We start from the raw sequence: 16,980 nt of genomic DNA, 5'->3' as shown, positions 1-16,980 counted from the left end.
TCCCCTTCAGGTTCCCTCGTCCGTCTCCTCACTTTTCCCGCTTCGCACGCCGCTAATTGAATTTTAATGAAGCGGTCTTTCATTAAGCAGATCACGCCATGGCGAGTTGTAGAGAGGCGGCGACCTGCGTGCTGTCGTCTGATGGGTGAGGGCGTCAGAACATCAGTTATGCCGCATTACACAGCTTAGCCTTCGCCCTATTAGGAAAGTCAGCTTTAAATCCGGCGTGGACACGCTGAGCAGTCCCACTGATGCACCTGTGTCGAATTGAAGAAGTCTATGCTGCCTTAAAGTGACCAGAAACTCCACCTCCCATAATAATACCTTCAAAGTGACAACCACCGGAATTCTAGTGTTTCCACATGAGCATATAGGTTTTGTTTGTTGTTTTGTCCCAACAAGTGGAGTTGAAAAATACCAACAAATAATCCAAAATAATGCGAGATGAAAAAAATTATTACAACCTTTTTTTTTTTTCTTTTTTTTTTGAGGACAGCCATCATGCTGATGTGGCCCTCAGTCAAAATGACCTGTGCACTCACTCGTCCAACATTACACTCTTGTGATAAGTTCTGCCTATATCGTGCAGCAGGTCAATAAATAGAAGCGTCCGACGCGATAACGTCCCTGTTTGCCGTCATAGTTTTCAGCCTCTCTTGCCGGCCTCAACCCAATGTGACTCATGGCCTCGGAAGAGCAGCAGATGGCAGCGCCGTTTTAAAAGGTGCCGCTCCAGCGCCACCCGCTGGTCGTAGTAATGACACAAGCCGCTTCTGGCTGAGAGTAGCTGATCGTGGCTCGGCCTCTCCTCCCGCTGGGGTGGATGGGATATCCTGACTTCCGGGATGCCCCCTCGCCAAGGTGGAGGCCAATTCCATTACGCTAGCGGGACATATGTTTGGTGTTTTCTTAGCCAACCGTAGGCGTGATGACAGGGTAGTAAGTCACGTCATGACCATGGGCCATTTTTGGCTCCTCCATTCCTGAGGAACGGTGAGAGCGTCGCTGCTTTCAACGGCATCACTGAACACACACACACACACACACACACACACACACACACACACACACACACACGTGTACAAGTTGGCCTATTTAGCCAGCAAATTAGCTTTTTATTACAGAAAACATTGCGCTATCTAATCAATAAATATTCATTTGAGGGCACAGCTCAGGAGGCGAAGGAACACTGCCAGCACAGACACTTTCTTTTCTGTGTTCAGCACACTCAGCCTTTAATGGTTTTGTAATGATGCAGCTCATAAACAGCGGGAGCCATAATGATCCATTGCTTTTTTTCTTTTTTTTTTCCCTGAAGTTTCAGTGTCCCCCAAGCTAACGTCACTTTGAGCATCACACAGCATCCTAATATGGTGGCCTCTTATATAACTACCGGCAATAATAGGCACGAGATGACAGTCCTAAATAAAGCCGCCTCAGCGCTGGATGCTGGATGCTGGATGCTGGATGCTGGATGCTGGATGCTGGATGCTGGATGCTGGTTGCTGGTTGCTGGATGCTCCAGCAAGGCTGCGGCTCAGCAGCTCTCACTGTCAGTGAGGAATATTAAGACAAATGAGCCTCAGCACCAGGGGTGGCTGAGAAGACCCAGACAGACCCCAGAACCCTGGGGTGGTGGTGGGGGAGGCTCTGGAGGAGGGGGGGGGGGGGGGGCTCTGGAGGAGATTCAGTCGACATAAAAACAACTGACATCAGTTTTGCCTCTTATACAAACCATACGCTACAAGAATTGTGGTGCAGGTTAGTGGTTTTAAAATTTGTAATGTTTTAAAGCAGCTAAAAAGGCCTGACGGGTGCAAATAGATTTGTAAAGTTGTGTGTTTATTTGAAGGAGATAATGCTAATGTGAGGATGGTGATCATTTTAAGACTCAGTCAGACACTGGCGTTTTGGCGTAGCAAGAAAAACAAAAAAACAACCTATGATATTTAATGTGTGGTGAGATGTTTTGTCATCTAAACTGTATCAATTTTACTTTAACCTGACATTAGGGTGCTCGTTTGCCTTACAGTTATTCGTGGCTTAATGAATTAAACTAAAGTAAACAGAGAACGCCAATGGTTTAATTTTGACCGATGGTGCCATCTGGCGTCCAATGAGTGGAACATCGCGTCGCTTTAAACAACACCAGCTGCAGAAGTGAGTGATGGATGTGCGCAAAGCACATGCGTCACTATCATGTATTAAAAATCAAAAGGCATTATATTCATACGTCATTTGGGTATTACTAAGAATCTGATACCTTCATTTTCCTTGAAGTGCAAACAAATCACAAAATGAAAACACCAGTGGAACTAGCAAACCGATAAAAAAAAAGCAATTTCCTCGGTCTTATCGAGTCATTTTAAAATTGCCTGGCAAATTGCAAGGCAGCTATATTTTTGTTTTTCCCCTCATCAGTGGCTAAAGGCCTGACTTCCTCAGCTGTGATGGAGCTGCGATCATGTTTAAAGCATGCCGTACATTTGCAGCTCGCCAGAATCTGGAATCCGGCTGCTCATATCAGTGGAAACTTTTTTTGGCAAAAGGTCAGAGGTGCAGAGAATCTGAGGGAGCTGCTCAGAGTTCATGGACGTGGGCGCTACCGCCTGTAATCTTGGTCTGGATGCAAAACAAAGCGTCAGGGGGAATGAGGTCAGGCCCTGCTGGTCAGTATTGGCAACAACAGGCGAGTTGTTCAGATGCCAGCAGGGCAGTGAATCATCCTCGCTTGTGTCGGTATCGAGTCACATGATAGTTTGTGACTGTGGGTAAGTGGTTTGTTGAAGTGTGGCGCAGCTAATGCAGTTGGGCCTCCACAATGAAGGGCAGTGATTTAACCCATTTAAAAACACAGTGGGAGTGCAATGATCCCTCCTTTCGTAAGTAAATCGGGTTTAAAGGAGCCTTCGACCATTCTGAATAGTGAACAATATATTGTGTTTATCTGATAAAACTAAAGTTCTAGACAAGCCTCTGAGATGTACCATGAGATCTGGGGACACCGTGGAAATTGATGGCAGGCTCTTTTCCCCCATGTGTTGTGTTGTTGTGTTGTGTTATTTGTTTATAAAAATATTTTATGCAATTTACATGACTATTTATCAGTTCTCATAGGTAGCAAATAAAAACAAATAAGCAGCACAATATGTTGAAAAGCTTTACATATTAATTAAAGATTCATCACTTAATCATAATGGATATGTGCACAATCCATATGCATAACCATATTAAGAATGTTTCACTGCAGTGCAAAACAACCGTATTTGTTGTTTTACCTTATGATTTTGACTGTTATCATTTTTTTTTTATAGAAATAGTGAATGTCACCTTCTTGTTCTCTTATGTGGTCCGGCCAATAAAATAGTATATTTTGAATCGATATATATTTTTAAAGAAAATAATTCCAATTTTGCAAACATAGCCACGCTATTTCCAAAGCTAGTATTGCCCTTCTGCGCAGGTTCCAACAGCTCCCCTGTGTGGCTCCTCAGGTGAAGTGCAGCATGCTGTCCTCGCACTCCTTTGGCACGGACACCTTGTAGCTGTGGCAGGACAGCTTGTAGTTCTGCCCGTTGTTGTTGTCCCAGTGGCTGCATCCTTGCACCTCATAGCAGACGGCGAATTCCAGAGCGGCTCCTGAACGCAGCATGAAGGGCGGCACGGGCAGCCGGAACCTGAAGACATCCGTCTGAGGGGCGTCGCCCTCTGCCGGGCGCCCACTCGACTGCCACGATGCTGCTGATGTTGTCAGAGCCTTCCAGTTGGTGAAGGAGTAGTGCACCGTGACCTGCTTCTCGTAGGCCAAATTCAGTACCTGTATGGTGCCGGTGATGCCCACCTCCGAACACACCACCTGCTCCACGCACACGCACTGAGAGCGCAGACGGCTCATGAAGTCGGCCTGGGCCGCCAGGTTCTCGGGGAAGCAGGGCTTGAAGTAAGGCAGGGACAGCTCCAGCGACTTCCCGAAGGCCTTCTCGGAGCTCATCAGCAGTCTGAACATGACGTGCTCGGGTATCAGCGGGTGCTCTCGAACTTTGAAGACCTTCACCTCCTCCAGCTGGAGGCCCAGCGAGTCCACGAAGCGCACCTGCAGGCTCCTGAGCTCCCGCCTGCTCACCGATTGGGACGGAAGAGACTGAGCCCGTCTCCTCATGCTGGTCTTGGTGGGAGGGTCAGTGGGCGAGCCGAGCTTCGGCTGCGCGTCCTTCACCGTCGGAGGTCTCGGGGCCGGAGGACGGATCTGGACGGCGGCTCTGGGAGGCTGAGGCTTGGGGTCGTAAATGTCCCGAAGACGGATGGTGGTGGGTTTGGCGGTGGGTCCAACACCGGAGCCTCCACGCTGCCATTTCTCACAAAACCCAGCCATGTTTATCAACAACACTGTCCTTCAGAGACCAGACAAGCAGTGCAACTCTCACTCAAACAAGCGGCTTGCCGTGGTATCGGTCACACACTTGCATGAAAAAAAGCAAAAAAACAAAAGTGCGTTGTTGCACGCTCAACATGCTGAGGAGGCCACAAACCTTTTTGTCTGCGGGCTTCGCCGACTGCCGTCCGCTGAGCTGCACTGAGCTGAGCTGAGCTCCTGCATCGACCTCGTCTGCTCACTGCAAGCCCGAGCTGCCAGCCAGGTGACAGAGAAGAGCTCCGCCGGCTGCCAGGGAATGCCAGCAGCGGCATTCCACAGGAAACCAGACACATCAGCAGACATATCGCACGCACCCATCAGCCATGACAGAGCATGATGCAGTTACTGTGAAAAAAAAAAAGAAAGGCAGGTTAATAAACGCTGCTCGTCTGCAAAGTCACCGGAGACAGCAACTGAAAGTCGAAAGGAAACTGCCAATTACTGCCTTTGAGTTTGGCCCCTGACATATAACATGAGACTCGCCAGTGATGTGGGAGGTGAATATATATAGCGCGTAGTGGAGGGCGGTGTCTCCTCTCTAAAGTTGGCTTTTGTTGCTGCTGTAAAGTGATGTGAACCCTGCTGTCACATGACAGAACGTGGACTAAAAAAAGTGTCATTGGAAAAATAGGTGTGTAACATTGTATATCTGAAAATGAAATCAAATATGTATAGAATGAAGTATAAAATGTGTAAAAATTCAACAAAAGTGGTGATTTCTTTGGTCTTGTCTGAGGCATTTCCAAAATGAGACTTACAAATGTTCCTTTTGCAGGCAACGTTTGAAGTGTAAAGTGCTAAATATGAGTGTATGTGCAAAAGTAAATGGGGTTATGACTTTCTACCATGTGTGTGTCTGTGTGACTGTGTGTGTTCAGTGCTGAGGGCAGACTGACTGACACAAAGACAAACAATGTTCCAGAGCTTCTGATTTCAGACAAAGTTCTCAGAGGAGCAGAGATGGAGCTCACCGTTGCCACCTGTCCTGGCCAGACGGAGGAGGAGAAGCTCCACGTTTCCTCCAAGGAGACTTCCAGGCTGATCTTCCTCCAGGTGCTGCCTCCCTACCTGCTGGCTGGGCTCGGTATGGTGGCAGCCGGCATGCTGCTGGACCGTGTGCAGGTGAGGGACGGCCAAATTGCCTGAAGCTGATGTGTGTGTGTGTGTGTGTGTGTGTGTGTGTGTGTGTGTGTGTGTGTGTGTGTGTGTGTGTGTGTGTGCGTGCGCGCGCCACTGATTTGATTGAAGTGATGGTGGAGTGAAGCCTCAGAGAAAAGAACTGAGCTGCTGCTGCTGAGGTTACAGTGACCTGATGGGTTAGTAAGTCAACCTGCACTCTGGAGCTTATTAACCAGCGGCGCTGGGCAGTCCCACACGGAACACAGAAATGATCCCGGAGTTGGACACATCTTGTAGCCCAGGGCTAAATCTTTATTTTTTCCCCCTGGACACCAGTGAGGCAGTCGATAGTCAGAAAATATTATAGTTAATCCTCTGTTTACGGCCTCCAACATTTTATACAGGAATAAGACACTGTGGTCTCAGGGGGAGGAGCCAGTACCTGGCGAGGGTAGTCAAAGAGTGGCCCTATATGACATCACATGATGATGATGATTTCCAAAAGTGCAGCAAGCAAAAGAAGCAAATTATGGTGTCAGCAAAAAAATATATATATTTTGTCAAATGAAACGTTTAAGTGGAAGAGAGAGAGAGAGAGTGTGTGTGTGTGTGTGTGTGTGTGTGTGTGTGTGTGTGTGTGTGTGTGTGTGTGAACTACATCCTTCCAGCTGGCACTACACAGCAACTGTTGCTTCACAAAATCCATTACACGAGGATGTCAGCAGGGGGAGCTGCTGCATCCACTTCAAGGCTTGTTTTCAAGGACATTTTATAGCTGAATCACTGCCTTGCTCTGCGTGCGTGTGAATGTTCGTGCGTGCCTGTGACATTGCCACATCCTGCATACAGACATGGTAATGAGAGAAGGCAAAAGAGGAAAGAGTCGTACAGAAAGGGAAAATATATCAACATTTAGAGACAATCAGGTGTCCAATGAGGCTCCTGTTTTTTTAACGGCCTCTTTTTATATTAATTATTGCTATTCACTGAATAAAAGACACAGACAGGTGATGTAATGCCCTTTAGAAGGGGTGACTGACAGTCTAAGAGGGCTAAACGATTCCTTTCAGAGCAGCAGCAGCAGAAGCCACGTGTTGGCGACAGGTACGCCACCTGCTGCTCTTCAGAGTGCGTCACACTCAGAGAGCCGAGGACGTCCAAGAGCACAGAGGGGAGGAGCTAACAGGGAGGGGGGAGGAGGGGGATTGACGAGGGGGAGGTGCACAACTGCATTGTGCTCTGAAGTGGCGTGAAAAGAAAGCCGGAGGCAGGGGGAAGACTGAAGACAGAGGATACAGTCGGGTCACCTTGTTTGCACATCAGTAGCTGCACCTGCTGCCACACACGCACGCACTCTCACAGACACACACAGAGTCCGTCTCATCCCTCCCTCCTCCACAGTCGAGACTGACAGGTCTGGAACGGCAGGGAAGCCCTGGCGGTGACATAACAGCAGCCAGTCTCACCACCTCGTCAAGACTTGAATCGCAGCAGCAGCAGCAGCAGCCAGCACGGACCTAAGATGAGGAAGGGGCCCCAACGGCACGGCGACGAGGACGGGGAGAAGGAGACGTGGAGGGAGCCGGGCTACCAGCACCACGGGAGGGCCGAGAGGAAGCTGCTCGCCTTCTGGATGTCTCTGTCCCACCGGACCTGGACGCTCTTCAGGCCTCGGGACAGACCGGGCTTCCAGCGCTCAGCATCGGCCGCACGGCTGCTGAAGAGTGAGACGTGATTAGGGGGACGTTCGTGTGTGTGTGTGTGTGTGTGTGTGTGTGTGTGTGTGTGTGTGTGTGGTGTGCATGTCAGTCTGTCAGTAGCAGAGAGTCAGAAGAGGCCTCACAGACCTGCAATCAAGTGGGGTTGTTTTGTGTGAGTGTGTGTGTTTGCCTTGCAAGTGACAGCAGCTTCCTCTACCTGCTCCACCGTTTCCAGCACTCCTTGTTTTTCGCTGCCCTTCTGTGACTGAGTGACAGCTGGGAGAGAAACGAGCCTGTCGAATCGCTCTGTCGCAGCTGCTTCCCCCCGAAATACTTGTTTGCCAAAGGAAAACGTCTTGGGACATCCAAAAGACAGCTTGGAATTCTTCACATCGTCGCTTTAGTTTAGTCTGACTGACTGACAGCAAAGTTCAGGGGCTGGATCTGTTAATTTTTTGGGGTCCAGCTGAGTGGCCGTCCGCCCTCCAGCAGCAGCTCTACTCCGTGCAGGGATGGGTTAACGACAGCGGTCGGCCATGGTGGTGACCCATCTGGCTCTGCGGCTGCGCTTCCAGGGGAAGAAGCTGAGGGGCTTCTCATGCAGCCTGACCCGCTCGGTCCACAGCTTCCTGCCGGAGACCTCGTGGACCATCGCCATCCAGGTGCTGCTGCCGTACCTGGTGTCCGGTCTGGGGATGGTAGCAGCTGGGTTGGTCATGGACGTAGTGCAAGTATGGAAAAATGAGACGTCTGTGGTGTGTTGTTGTCGTCGGTTGCTTAATGGGCAAAGGTCGTAACACTTTCCTTGGAGATAGAAGGATCATTACAAACGTTATGATTCAACTTTGTCAACTAATAGTTGCGAGAAAGGAACTTGTGTAATAGTGTAATATTGTGCTGACCCGCTGCTCACTCATATGTTAGAATAGGGAGAGCCGTTCTGTTGTGAAAAACACAGTGGAGTTTATGCCAGATGATACTTTCACTCCTGTTAGCCAGTGCTAACAGTGTATGCTGAGGAGCAGTATTCTTTAATGAACTTGTGTTAGAACTCACCGGCTAAGAAGTAGACTTTTTCAAGACAAGAAGCAGAAATAAACCTAGAAAATATTTATCTAATCGCTTCCCAGAAACCTATTTTGGGGCTACTCACAGCAGGAAGTAAGAGAACTGTCGCTGCCTCCTAGCAAGTTTGACGTCAGTGTAACGTATCTCTGCTGCCATCCAGTGGGTAGTTTAATGTACTATATACTTTGGGAAGGAAGAAATAAAAGGTGGTTTAACATCTAACATTTCTCTGCCTCTTTCTGGGGTTTATGTTTGACCAGCAGGCCTTATTTAGCAGAGCTATTTGAAGGGCCTTGCGTTGTTTTCCAGCACTGGGACGTGTTCAAGGAGATCTCAGAGGTGTTTATCTTGGTGCCTGCCCTGGTGGGACTGAAGGGGAATCTGGACATGACACTGGCATCCAGACTGTCGACAGCAGTGAGTGGAGTAGCATGCACACGTGCGCACGCGCGCGCAACACGCACACACACGCACACACACGCACACACACACAGAGTGATTTGTTATCTTTGAAATGCAGCATAACCATTTAGTGAGCAGGAACAAGTGTCTTTACTTCTTTTATTTTAGTATTGGAATGGGCCCTAAAATGTGCAAAGACCTCAACCACCTCCGATACTTAACGAAACAAACAACCTCTAACTAACTAGAATGCTGCAGGAAATCCTTTGACTGGAAAGCACCACACCACAAACCTGTTTTCCTTCCACAGGCCAACACGGGACAGATGGACGAGGCCCAGCAGCAGTGGAGGATAGTGTCCAGTAATCTGGCTCTCATTCAGGTGAGACGCTGATCCACCACACACTCACAAAACTGCGAGCCTATAGCCCTTGTCAGACATGTCACTTGGGTTCCATTAACAGAAGGAAAAAGAGAGGCACTAAAGCCTGTTTTTAAGTAGAAGATACGCTGTTGCTTTATTCCAGTTGGAGGCCAGAAGACAGTTGAGAGTATTTTTGACTTGAAGGAAAAACATTTGATTGGGCAATTTTGTGCAGAAGAGGGAGGATGGACAGTTCTTCCCAGTTTTTACTTTTGATGGGTCCCCACTTTGAAAATGTCACTGTCTTACTGGGTATAAAAACTTACCTTATTAAAAAAATATTTCAATCTGTAATTCCGTTCTTGTTTTCTGTGATGACTGCATTTTAACCTCATAATTGTTTTATTCTTGTCAACGGTTTTTAATTCATTTTGATTACTTTGATAGTACTTTGAGATTTATAAATAAAATGTATTATTATTATTATTATTTATATGATGGATTTAGCAAAGGAGGTCGTGGGTTCGATTCCGGGGCCCGGACCTGGGACCTTTCTGTGTGGAGTTCGCATGTTCTCCCCGTGTCTGCGTGGGTTCTCTCCGGGTTCTCCGGCTTCCTCCCACACTCCAAAAACATGCATGTGAGGTCAATTGAACATTCTAAATTGTCCGTAGGTGTGCATGTGAGTGTGAATGGTTGTTTGTCTCTATGTGGCCCTGCGATGAACTGGCGACTTGTCCAGGGTGTCCCCTGCCTTCGCCCTAAGACAGCTGGGATAGGCTCCAGCAGACCCCTGTGACCCTGAGCTCGGGACTAAGCGGGTATGGAAAATGAATGAATGAATGAATGATTTAGCAAAGGTCCTTTCTGGTGACATTGTTTTTTTTTTGTTTTTTTTAACTCTGAAACAAAATAAATACTGAAACAAAATACAATTCTGCCGTCCTCCTCAGGTCCAGGCCACAGTTGTAGGTCTCCTGACTGCCATTGTAGCGGTCGTCCTTGGGGCTCTGACCAAAGGCACCGTAGATGTCACCCAGGCAGCCGTGCTGTGCGCCAGCAGTGTCACCACCGCGTTTATCGCTGCACAGTCTTTAGGTCAGACCTGCATACACACACAATTCTGCAGGGGTAAGGAAAATGGACCTCACCATCTAGCTCATTCTTGGTCCTGTGTTCCATCAGGCATAGTGATGGTGGCTGTCACCATCTGCTCCAGGAAGGTGGGCATCAACCCGGACAACGTGGCCACGCCCATCGCTGCCAGCCTGGGGGACCTCATCACTCTATCCCTGCTGGCCAGGGTCAGCAACTTCCTTTTCTGTTACAAAGGTCAGGGGTCAGACATCATATTGAACCCATTAATAATGTGCATATCGGTCTTGAACGTTGGAGAGTGTTTTGCCACTAGGGGACAGCAAAGACCATCTTAGATTAAGCTGAGCGCTGAACTTACACGTCCAGTCTTGTTCCTTCCTATTCAATAAACAGTTTCTTCACCTCGTTTCAGATTTGTGGTACCTGCCTCCTGCGGTCTGTGGCCTCTTCCTGCTTCTCATCCCAGCCTGGCTTGTCATTGCGCGTCGCTCTATTGCAGTCAGAGAGGTCCTGAAGTCTGGGTGGCATCCCGTCATTTTGGCCATGTCCATCAGCAGGTCAGCCCATCTGTGGACAAGATCTCTACAAGATTTACTTATTGTCAACAATCAGCCCTATTGCCCTGTTTATGCTAAACGCTGTCTGTCTGCTGTCCAGTCTCGGGGGTCTGATTCTGGATAAGACCATGAGCAACCCAAACTATGAGGGGATGGCGGTGTTCACTCCTGTCATCAATGGTGAGTAGACAGGAGGTTCATCAAAACATACATAAATATAATACCATAACCCAACTTGGTTAGTCAGGGTTAGTGTGAGGGCTGGAAATAGGGTTAGCGATAGGGTGGGAGTTACAATTAGTGTTAGGGTTGGAAGTTGGGGTTGGGGTTATGGAATTAGGGTTAGGGTTTCGGGGTTCCTCGTGTGCTAGAGGCCCCAAATTTGACGTGGGAGTGTCTTGGGGGCTCCCGAAGCACCCGCAAGTGTCCCTACGTCTCTAGGACAAAGTTGACCTTTGACCCCATAGACTTGCATGGCATTAGGGTTAGGGTTAAGGCTGAAATTAGGGTTAGGGTTAACTGCTGGAATTAGGGTTAGGGTTTTTTGGGGTTCCTCATGTGCTAGAGGCCCCAAATTTGACGTGGGTGCGTTTTGAGGGATCCCGATGAACCTGCCAGTGGTCCCCTGTCTATGGGACAAAGTTCACCTTTGACCCCATAGACTTGCATGGCATTAGGGTTAGGGTTAAGGCTGAAATTAGGGTTAGGGTTTCTAGGTTCCTCATGTGCTAGAGGCCCCAAATTTGACGTGAGAGTGTCTTGGGGGCTCCCGAAGAACCTGCAAGTGTCCCCATGTCTCTAGGACAAAGTTGACCTTTGACCCCATAGACTTGCATGGCATTAGGGTTGGGGTTTGGCTTTTTTCTCAACACAACATGTTTATATTTTTTTCTCTTTACCCTTTTTTCGTGCTAAATTAGAGCAGTCCTTTATTCCTGTGATTTTTGGTCTTATCTAAGTCTTTACATTTTTGGTAGTCAGTGTTCTTCGCAACCCAGCCATCTTCAGCGCAGACAAAGGAAAAAGTGTGAGGAAATGTTTTTTGATTTTCTACTTTGATTTCTGTTGGGGGCAACTGGAATTTGCAAAGGATTTTGTGCATGACTACTCAGTCATACCTCTTCAGTCTTCCTCTGAGTGCACAGCTCAGGGGGTTAAATCACTGACTGTGATTTTGGACAGCATCGGTTCGATACGTGCTTGAGACAAGTGAGCTTCTTCTTCTCTCTTCTTTTTCCAGAGGGACTTGTAAACTTCTAAACCTTTTAAATTGAACCAGGCAGGAAAGCTCATTGGGTTAAACTGCTGACTGTGGAGCGGGAGACCTAGGTTCACTTCAATTCTAAAGTTTAGCTACGATTTTAAGATTTTATTCCCATGTTTGGCACACTTGCATAGCGCTGTCATCTAATGTCAAGAAGGGTGGATAGTTCAATGAATCAGAGCAGTGGTTTTCAAAGTGATGACCGCCAGGGGGCACTAGAGGGGCTGCACAAAATTGGAGAGAAAATGAAAAAAAAAAAAAAAAAAGCAAATAAATTAATAATTATATATTATTTATTAATATCAGATGTAATCTATTTATTTTCTAATCATTGCAATTAGATATAATCTATAATATGATTGCCTGCCAGGCAAAAACATTGTTCATGGCAAGAAACGTTCTAAAAGTTGATATTTCTTTAGCCATTTTGTAACATTGTCTGTTGGTTTCAAAGGGGTCCATATACTAGTGCTGTTTGGGGGGGCTCATCACGTGTAAAAGTCTGGGAACCCCTGCATTTCAAAGTCATCGATGTGATTCGAGTTGAGCTTTGGGGTTTTTATTCCTCATAATGTTTGACTTAATCTCTAATTATTTAATAAAAAAAAAAGATATGTCCACCTTTTTAAGCCGCACCTCCTTATAAAGTCAGATCTGAATAGGAAGGTTTGTGGAGCGGCAGAGGGAAAGGGACAGTTGTCAGTCCTGCTAGGAACTGCAGTGTGGCCATCCACAGACTGAGGCTGGCTGCAGACAAAGCGCAATGCTAATTAGAGGTTGGATGACAATTGGCTTAACTTAAACCTCGAGCCTGATCAGCATGCCAACTATGTGTTCGGCCGATCTCGTTTGTGCCACTTCCCGGCCACCAGCTCCAGCGCTGCCGCCACAGGAAGTGCATTTGCATTTCTATTCAGCGCCGCTCTGGCGTCCTGCTGACCCCAGAGCAGCCACAGGGATACGAGATCCAGCGAGATTACATGAAATAGTCAGAACGAACACAAAGTATTCAAGCTATTAAAGCTATTAAAGTTTGTCTGCATTTTTACAATGTTACCATTATTATTTTTTCATGGTAAAAGAAAAATAAACGTACACACATACATGTGTGTGTAGAACACAGGGCGGTTAAATATACTGTTGTACGGGTATTCATAGCAGACCAAGGTTATGCAAAACGGTAAGGGGGGTTGGCGTAGCGAAGCAAGGAAGGCCGAAGGTGGGTTTCACCCTAGACAAGACTCCAGTTCATCACTGAGCCGACAAGAAGCCTGAGAACCCAGAGAGAAGACGGAAACTCCACACAGGGTCGGAATCAAACCGACGACCTTCTCGCTGCGAGGCGATGGCACCGACCGCCGCACCGACCGCCGCACCACCGTGGCGCCTCTGCGCATCTCGGGACACATAAATTTCAGCGAGCGCTTCTTTGAAATCTGCCCGACGAGCAGACCACACGCACGATTTTGCCTTTGCTCTGGCGGTAAAACTGGAGTCAGCGCAAAGCTGGCACGTAACTTGGCTTTCGCCACTGTCGTCTGCACGCTACGGCAGAATGATCTTTGCCACTTTTCACCTCTGGCCAGCGTAAGGCTTTGCCCTGCAGGGCCCCCGCTATATGAAATGCTTGTTGTGTTGTGTGTTTACCCTCGCAAAGGGCCTTACTGGAGGTGGCCGCCAGGTTAAATTCTGGGAACAGGTTTTATATTATTAGAGTGACTAAGAAGATTGATTTTCTTTTAATGAAATCAGCCTGAGGCTGAAGTTTTATTAAAAAATGGCCCAGTGTTGGTAATGCTTTTTCCAATCTGTCATAAATGAAAGATCCTGTGGGACGCCGTGATTTGGAGATACTTTACAAATCAATTTTGTAATTTTGTTGAGACAGTTTTCCATGCTTGTTAACTCTCACATTCCTCTGTTAATCCTCTGGCAGCTTCAGGCCTCAGTGTTGAAGATCGTCTCAGTTAGCACTGATGGTGATAAACTTTATTGATGTGGGAATTTACATAAATAGTATAAAGTGCCAGGCAAAATGAAAAAAAAAAAACAATTTAAGAAAACAAAAAACAAATACACATTGTTAACTCTACCACATTTAACGTGCGAAATAATGGTGCAATGATTCTGTGAATTGTTACAGGTGTGGGAGGGAATCTGGTGGCCATCCAAGCCAGCAGAATGTCCACTTATCTCCACTGCTGGAGTGCTCCTGGAACGCTTCCATCCGAAATGAATGGAAACTGTCCCAGACCCTGTGCTACCTCCTGCTCAACAGGTCAGAAAAATTCTGCTTTGCCTGCACAGAAAAACTTCCCTACTCAGCAACAAAAGAAAATCCTCAGATGGTTGACACTTTGAGTTCTGTTACCATCACTAAAATAATTAGCAAAAAAAAATAATCTATCAACGCTTGAATGGTTGATACACAAAATGCAAGTACTTGTGTATGAATAAATACATTTGGCAGAACTGGTAGCACAATGACGAAAAAACAAACAAAAAAAACCAACAGAAACTCCTCAGACATCCTCTCGCCTGCTATACCACCAATAAGAAGAATAGAAGAAACAAACTTCAAATTAACCAAGGAACAGACGCTGAAAACACAGAACCCCTTAAGCGAGAGTGGTTAAGTGTAATTCTTTTTTCTAACCTCTTTCTTCAGACGTCAACTCCAAATCATCCCGAGTCCTTGTCCTCCTGGTGGTCCCGGGTCACCTGCTCTTCCTCTACGCCATCCACCTCTTGCAAGGGGGGCACACTGCCATGACCCCCACCTTCATCACCTGCTACCTGTCTGCGGCTGTGCTCCAGGTCAGATCCATCACGCTCGTCGCCGCTCACCGGCGTCCGAAGTGAATCTCACCCACGGTGTCTGCGTCCAGGTGGTCATCTTGCTCTACACGGCCAGTGTGGTGGTGCAGTGGCTGTGGCGGAGGGGCCTGGACCCGGATAACTTCTCCATCCCCTACCTCACGGCTCTGGGGGACCTGCTGGGGACAGGCCTCCTAGCCCTGAGCTTCAGACTCATTCTGACCGTCAGTTCTACCGGGACTCCAGTCTGACAGCTGTGGTCCAGGCCGCGGTGAACGACCTGCAGTCAGTGCAAAGTGACGGACATGCTGCACCACAAAGCTCATTCATGGGGATGTAACGATAGAACCAAACAGGAGATAAGACTCCTGAAAGCACATAGTCTATTTTTTGTTTTTGTTTTTGTTTGTTTTTTTTTTTTTAATTATCTGATAAATTAAGACGTTAATTGGGATATTCATTTGAGTGCCTCATAAGGCTCCCACAACACAGAATAAAGGGTTAAAACATAAATTGAGGAAACAAGGCATAGCGCAACAAACTTAAAGAAAAATATCCCACAATGAGGTGTTTGTCCTGACTTATGCAGACACATATATAGATAGAATAGATGTCCAGCACAACCGACGGTGTGGTCATAGGTTCTTCACACAGTACAATTACATAAGTGCTTGAAACAATGTTTTCTGTGATAAAAAAAAAAAAAAAACAACAAAAAAACAGCAACATCCTGACAATGATCAGCAAGGGACAAACACCTGCTGATGCGTGCACATGTTAGCTGTCATCATCGTCATTATTATTGTAAGTGCGTAACACTGGACACGGTTAATTAATGCCATACTGGTTGCACGGCGGAAATGACACATAGTAATGTTGCATGCTAGCTAATGTTGCTATCTACGAGCTAGCTAGCTATTGTGCTGCTCCAAATTTAGCTAGCTGGTGCTACGACGGCGCATTTTAATCTGGCATTGATGTTGTGGTGTAAATGTGGTTTACGTGTGATAAAGTCTCCACTACTCCACGGCTGGGAAAGAAGACGTGCACCATGGTGGGGCATAATTTTGAGACAGCATAATCCAAAACGACGTGTCACAGTGCACTGCTAACATAAGTATTATGTATGTTACTTTGTCGACCATTAACCGAAGAGCACAACTCTGCTATAACAGCTGTGCTCTAACATTTTTGAAGTACAACAGTACTTTACTCTACCAGAATCTGATAACGTAGTTTGGTTTACTGTCAGGTATGCAGGGCTAAAAGTGCCCGAAATACATAAACATAAGCACTATTACGTAAATATTTAAATGTGTAATTAATCAAATTATATAAGGAAATCAAACACGACTTCATCTATTGAATATATAATTTTAGCTATTTGAATATATTTATTTTAGTAATATCTAACTACTTAATGGTTCTTGCGGCTGCAGTGCCACAATGAAACACTTCATCCATTCACAGCCTCGGGGCGGAGGTGGCTGCTGTGGGTACCAAGAGGATCACTTCACATTTAACACTCTCGTTTGAACGAAATTCAACCAATTTCAGTTTCTTTCTGCCTTGTGCAGCTGACTGGTTCCACCAGCGAGCAGAACGAGCCGGCTCTTCTCCGTGAGCCGGGCCAAATGATTCCCATCGCTAACTTAAATGTTGACTGTTGGCATGTCTGTGTACCTGTCGTCACCTCCTCCGTGTTAGATACATATCACTTGTATCCAGGCAATAATATTACAGCGATGATTGTACATGTGATGCTGCACTCTTTTAGAGGAATGTTAGAAGTCTTGGTGTTTATTTTGTGTAGAGATGTGCCTTTAAACAAGTGAGCAGCCTTTGGTGGGTTGGTGTTTGTCTTTTGTTTCTTTTTCTACATTGTGTTTTTGCAGCACAGTGCCACTCAATGTTAGACCTGTCTATGTGTGGTAATACATGCACACGGTAACGTCAATACAGATATTTTGTGATGCGGTTATTTACAATGGAACGCTGCGTACGAGGCCTTTGCACGTTCTGGAAGATGCTCGTCTATTGCTGATGTGGAAACACATCCACAGGTCGTGGTGGTCAGCCTGCGCAGACACGCTAATCTTCGCTAGACTTTGTAGGCCTCTCACATTTGTACCTCTGAATTGCCATTCGTGACCGACGGTCCAAAATAAAATCCCGCA

General features: G+C 46.8%; 2 protein-coding genes across 2 annotated transcripts; one reads left to right on the top strand and one right to left on the bottom strand.

Annotated features, from left to right (window-relative positions):
• Positions 1–3,200: 3,200 nt before the first annotated feature.
• On the bottom strand, positions 3,201–5,503 carry LOC142887226 (protein phosphatase 1 regulatory subunit 3D-like). The gene is made up of 3 exons (XM_076024707.1): positions 5,386–5,503; positions 4,530–4,759; positions 3,201–4,391 (listed from the first exon to the last, which is right to left on the bottom strand). Exons 2-3 carry the CDS (start codon positions 4,730–4,732, stop codon positions 3,491–3,493), a joined length of 1,104 nt encoding a protein of 367 aa, XP_075880822.1. The 5' UTR covers positions 4,733–4,759; positions 5,386–5,503; the 3' UTR covers positions 3,201–3,490.
• A 1,543-nt stretch (positions 5,504–7,046) lies between these two features.
• LOC142887225 (solute carrier family 41 member 3-like) lies at positions 7,047–16,543 on the top strand. The gene is made up of 10 exons (XM_076024706.1): positions 7,047–7,964; positions 8,611–8,718; positions 9,014–9,085; positions 10,021–10,165; positions 10,253–10,399; positions 10,578–10,722; positions 10,823–10,902; positions 14,130–14,264; positions 14,655–14,803; positions 14,875–16,543. The coding sequence occupies exons 1-10, from the start codon at positions 7,770–7,772 to the stop codon at positions 15,052–15,054; spliced, it is 1,356 nt and encodes a 451-aa protein (XP_075880821.1). The 5' UTR covers positions 7,047–7,769; the 3' UTR covers positions 15,055–16,543.
• Positions 16,544–16,980: the final 437 nt, after the last annotated feature.

Source organism: Nelusetta ayraudi, unplaced genomic scaffold (assembly GCF_046127955.1).
Source record: "Nelusetta ayraudi isolate G7.1 ecotype Tasmania unplaced genomic scaffold, CSIRO-AGI_Nayr_v1 ptg000017l, whole genome shotgun sequence".
Classification (NCBI taxonomy): Eukaryota; Metazoa; Chordata; class Actinopteri; order Tetraodontiformes; family Monacanthidae; genus Nelusetta; species Nelusetta ayraudi.
This window is presented reverse-complemented; position numbering and strand designations above follow the sequence as displayed.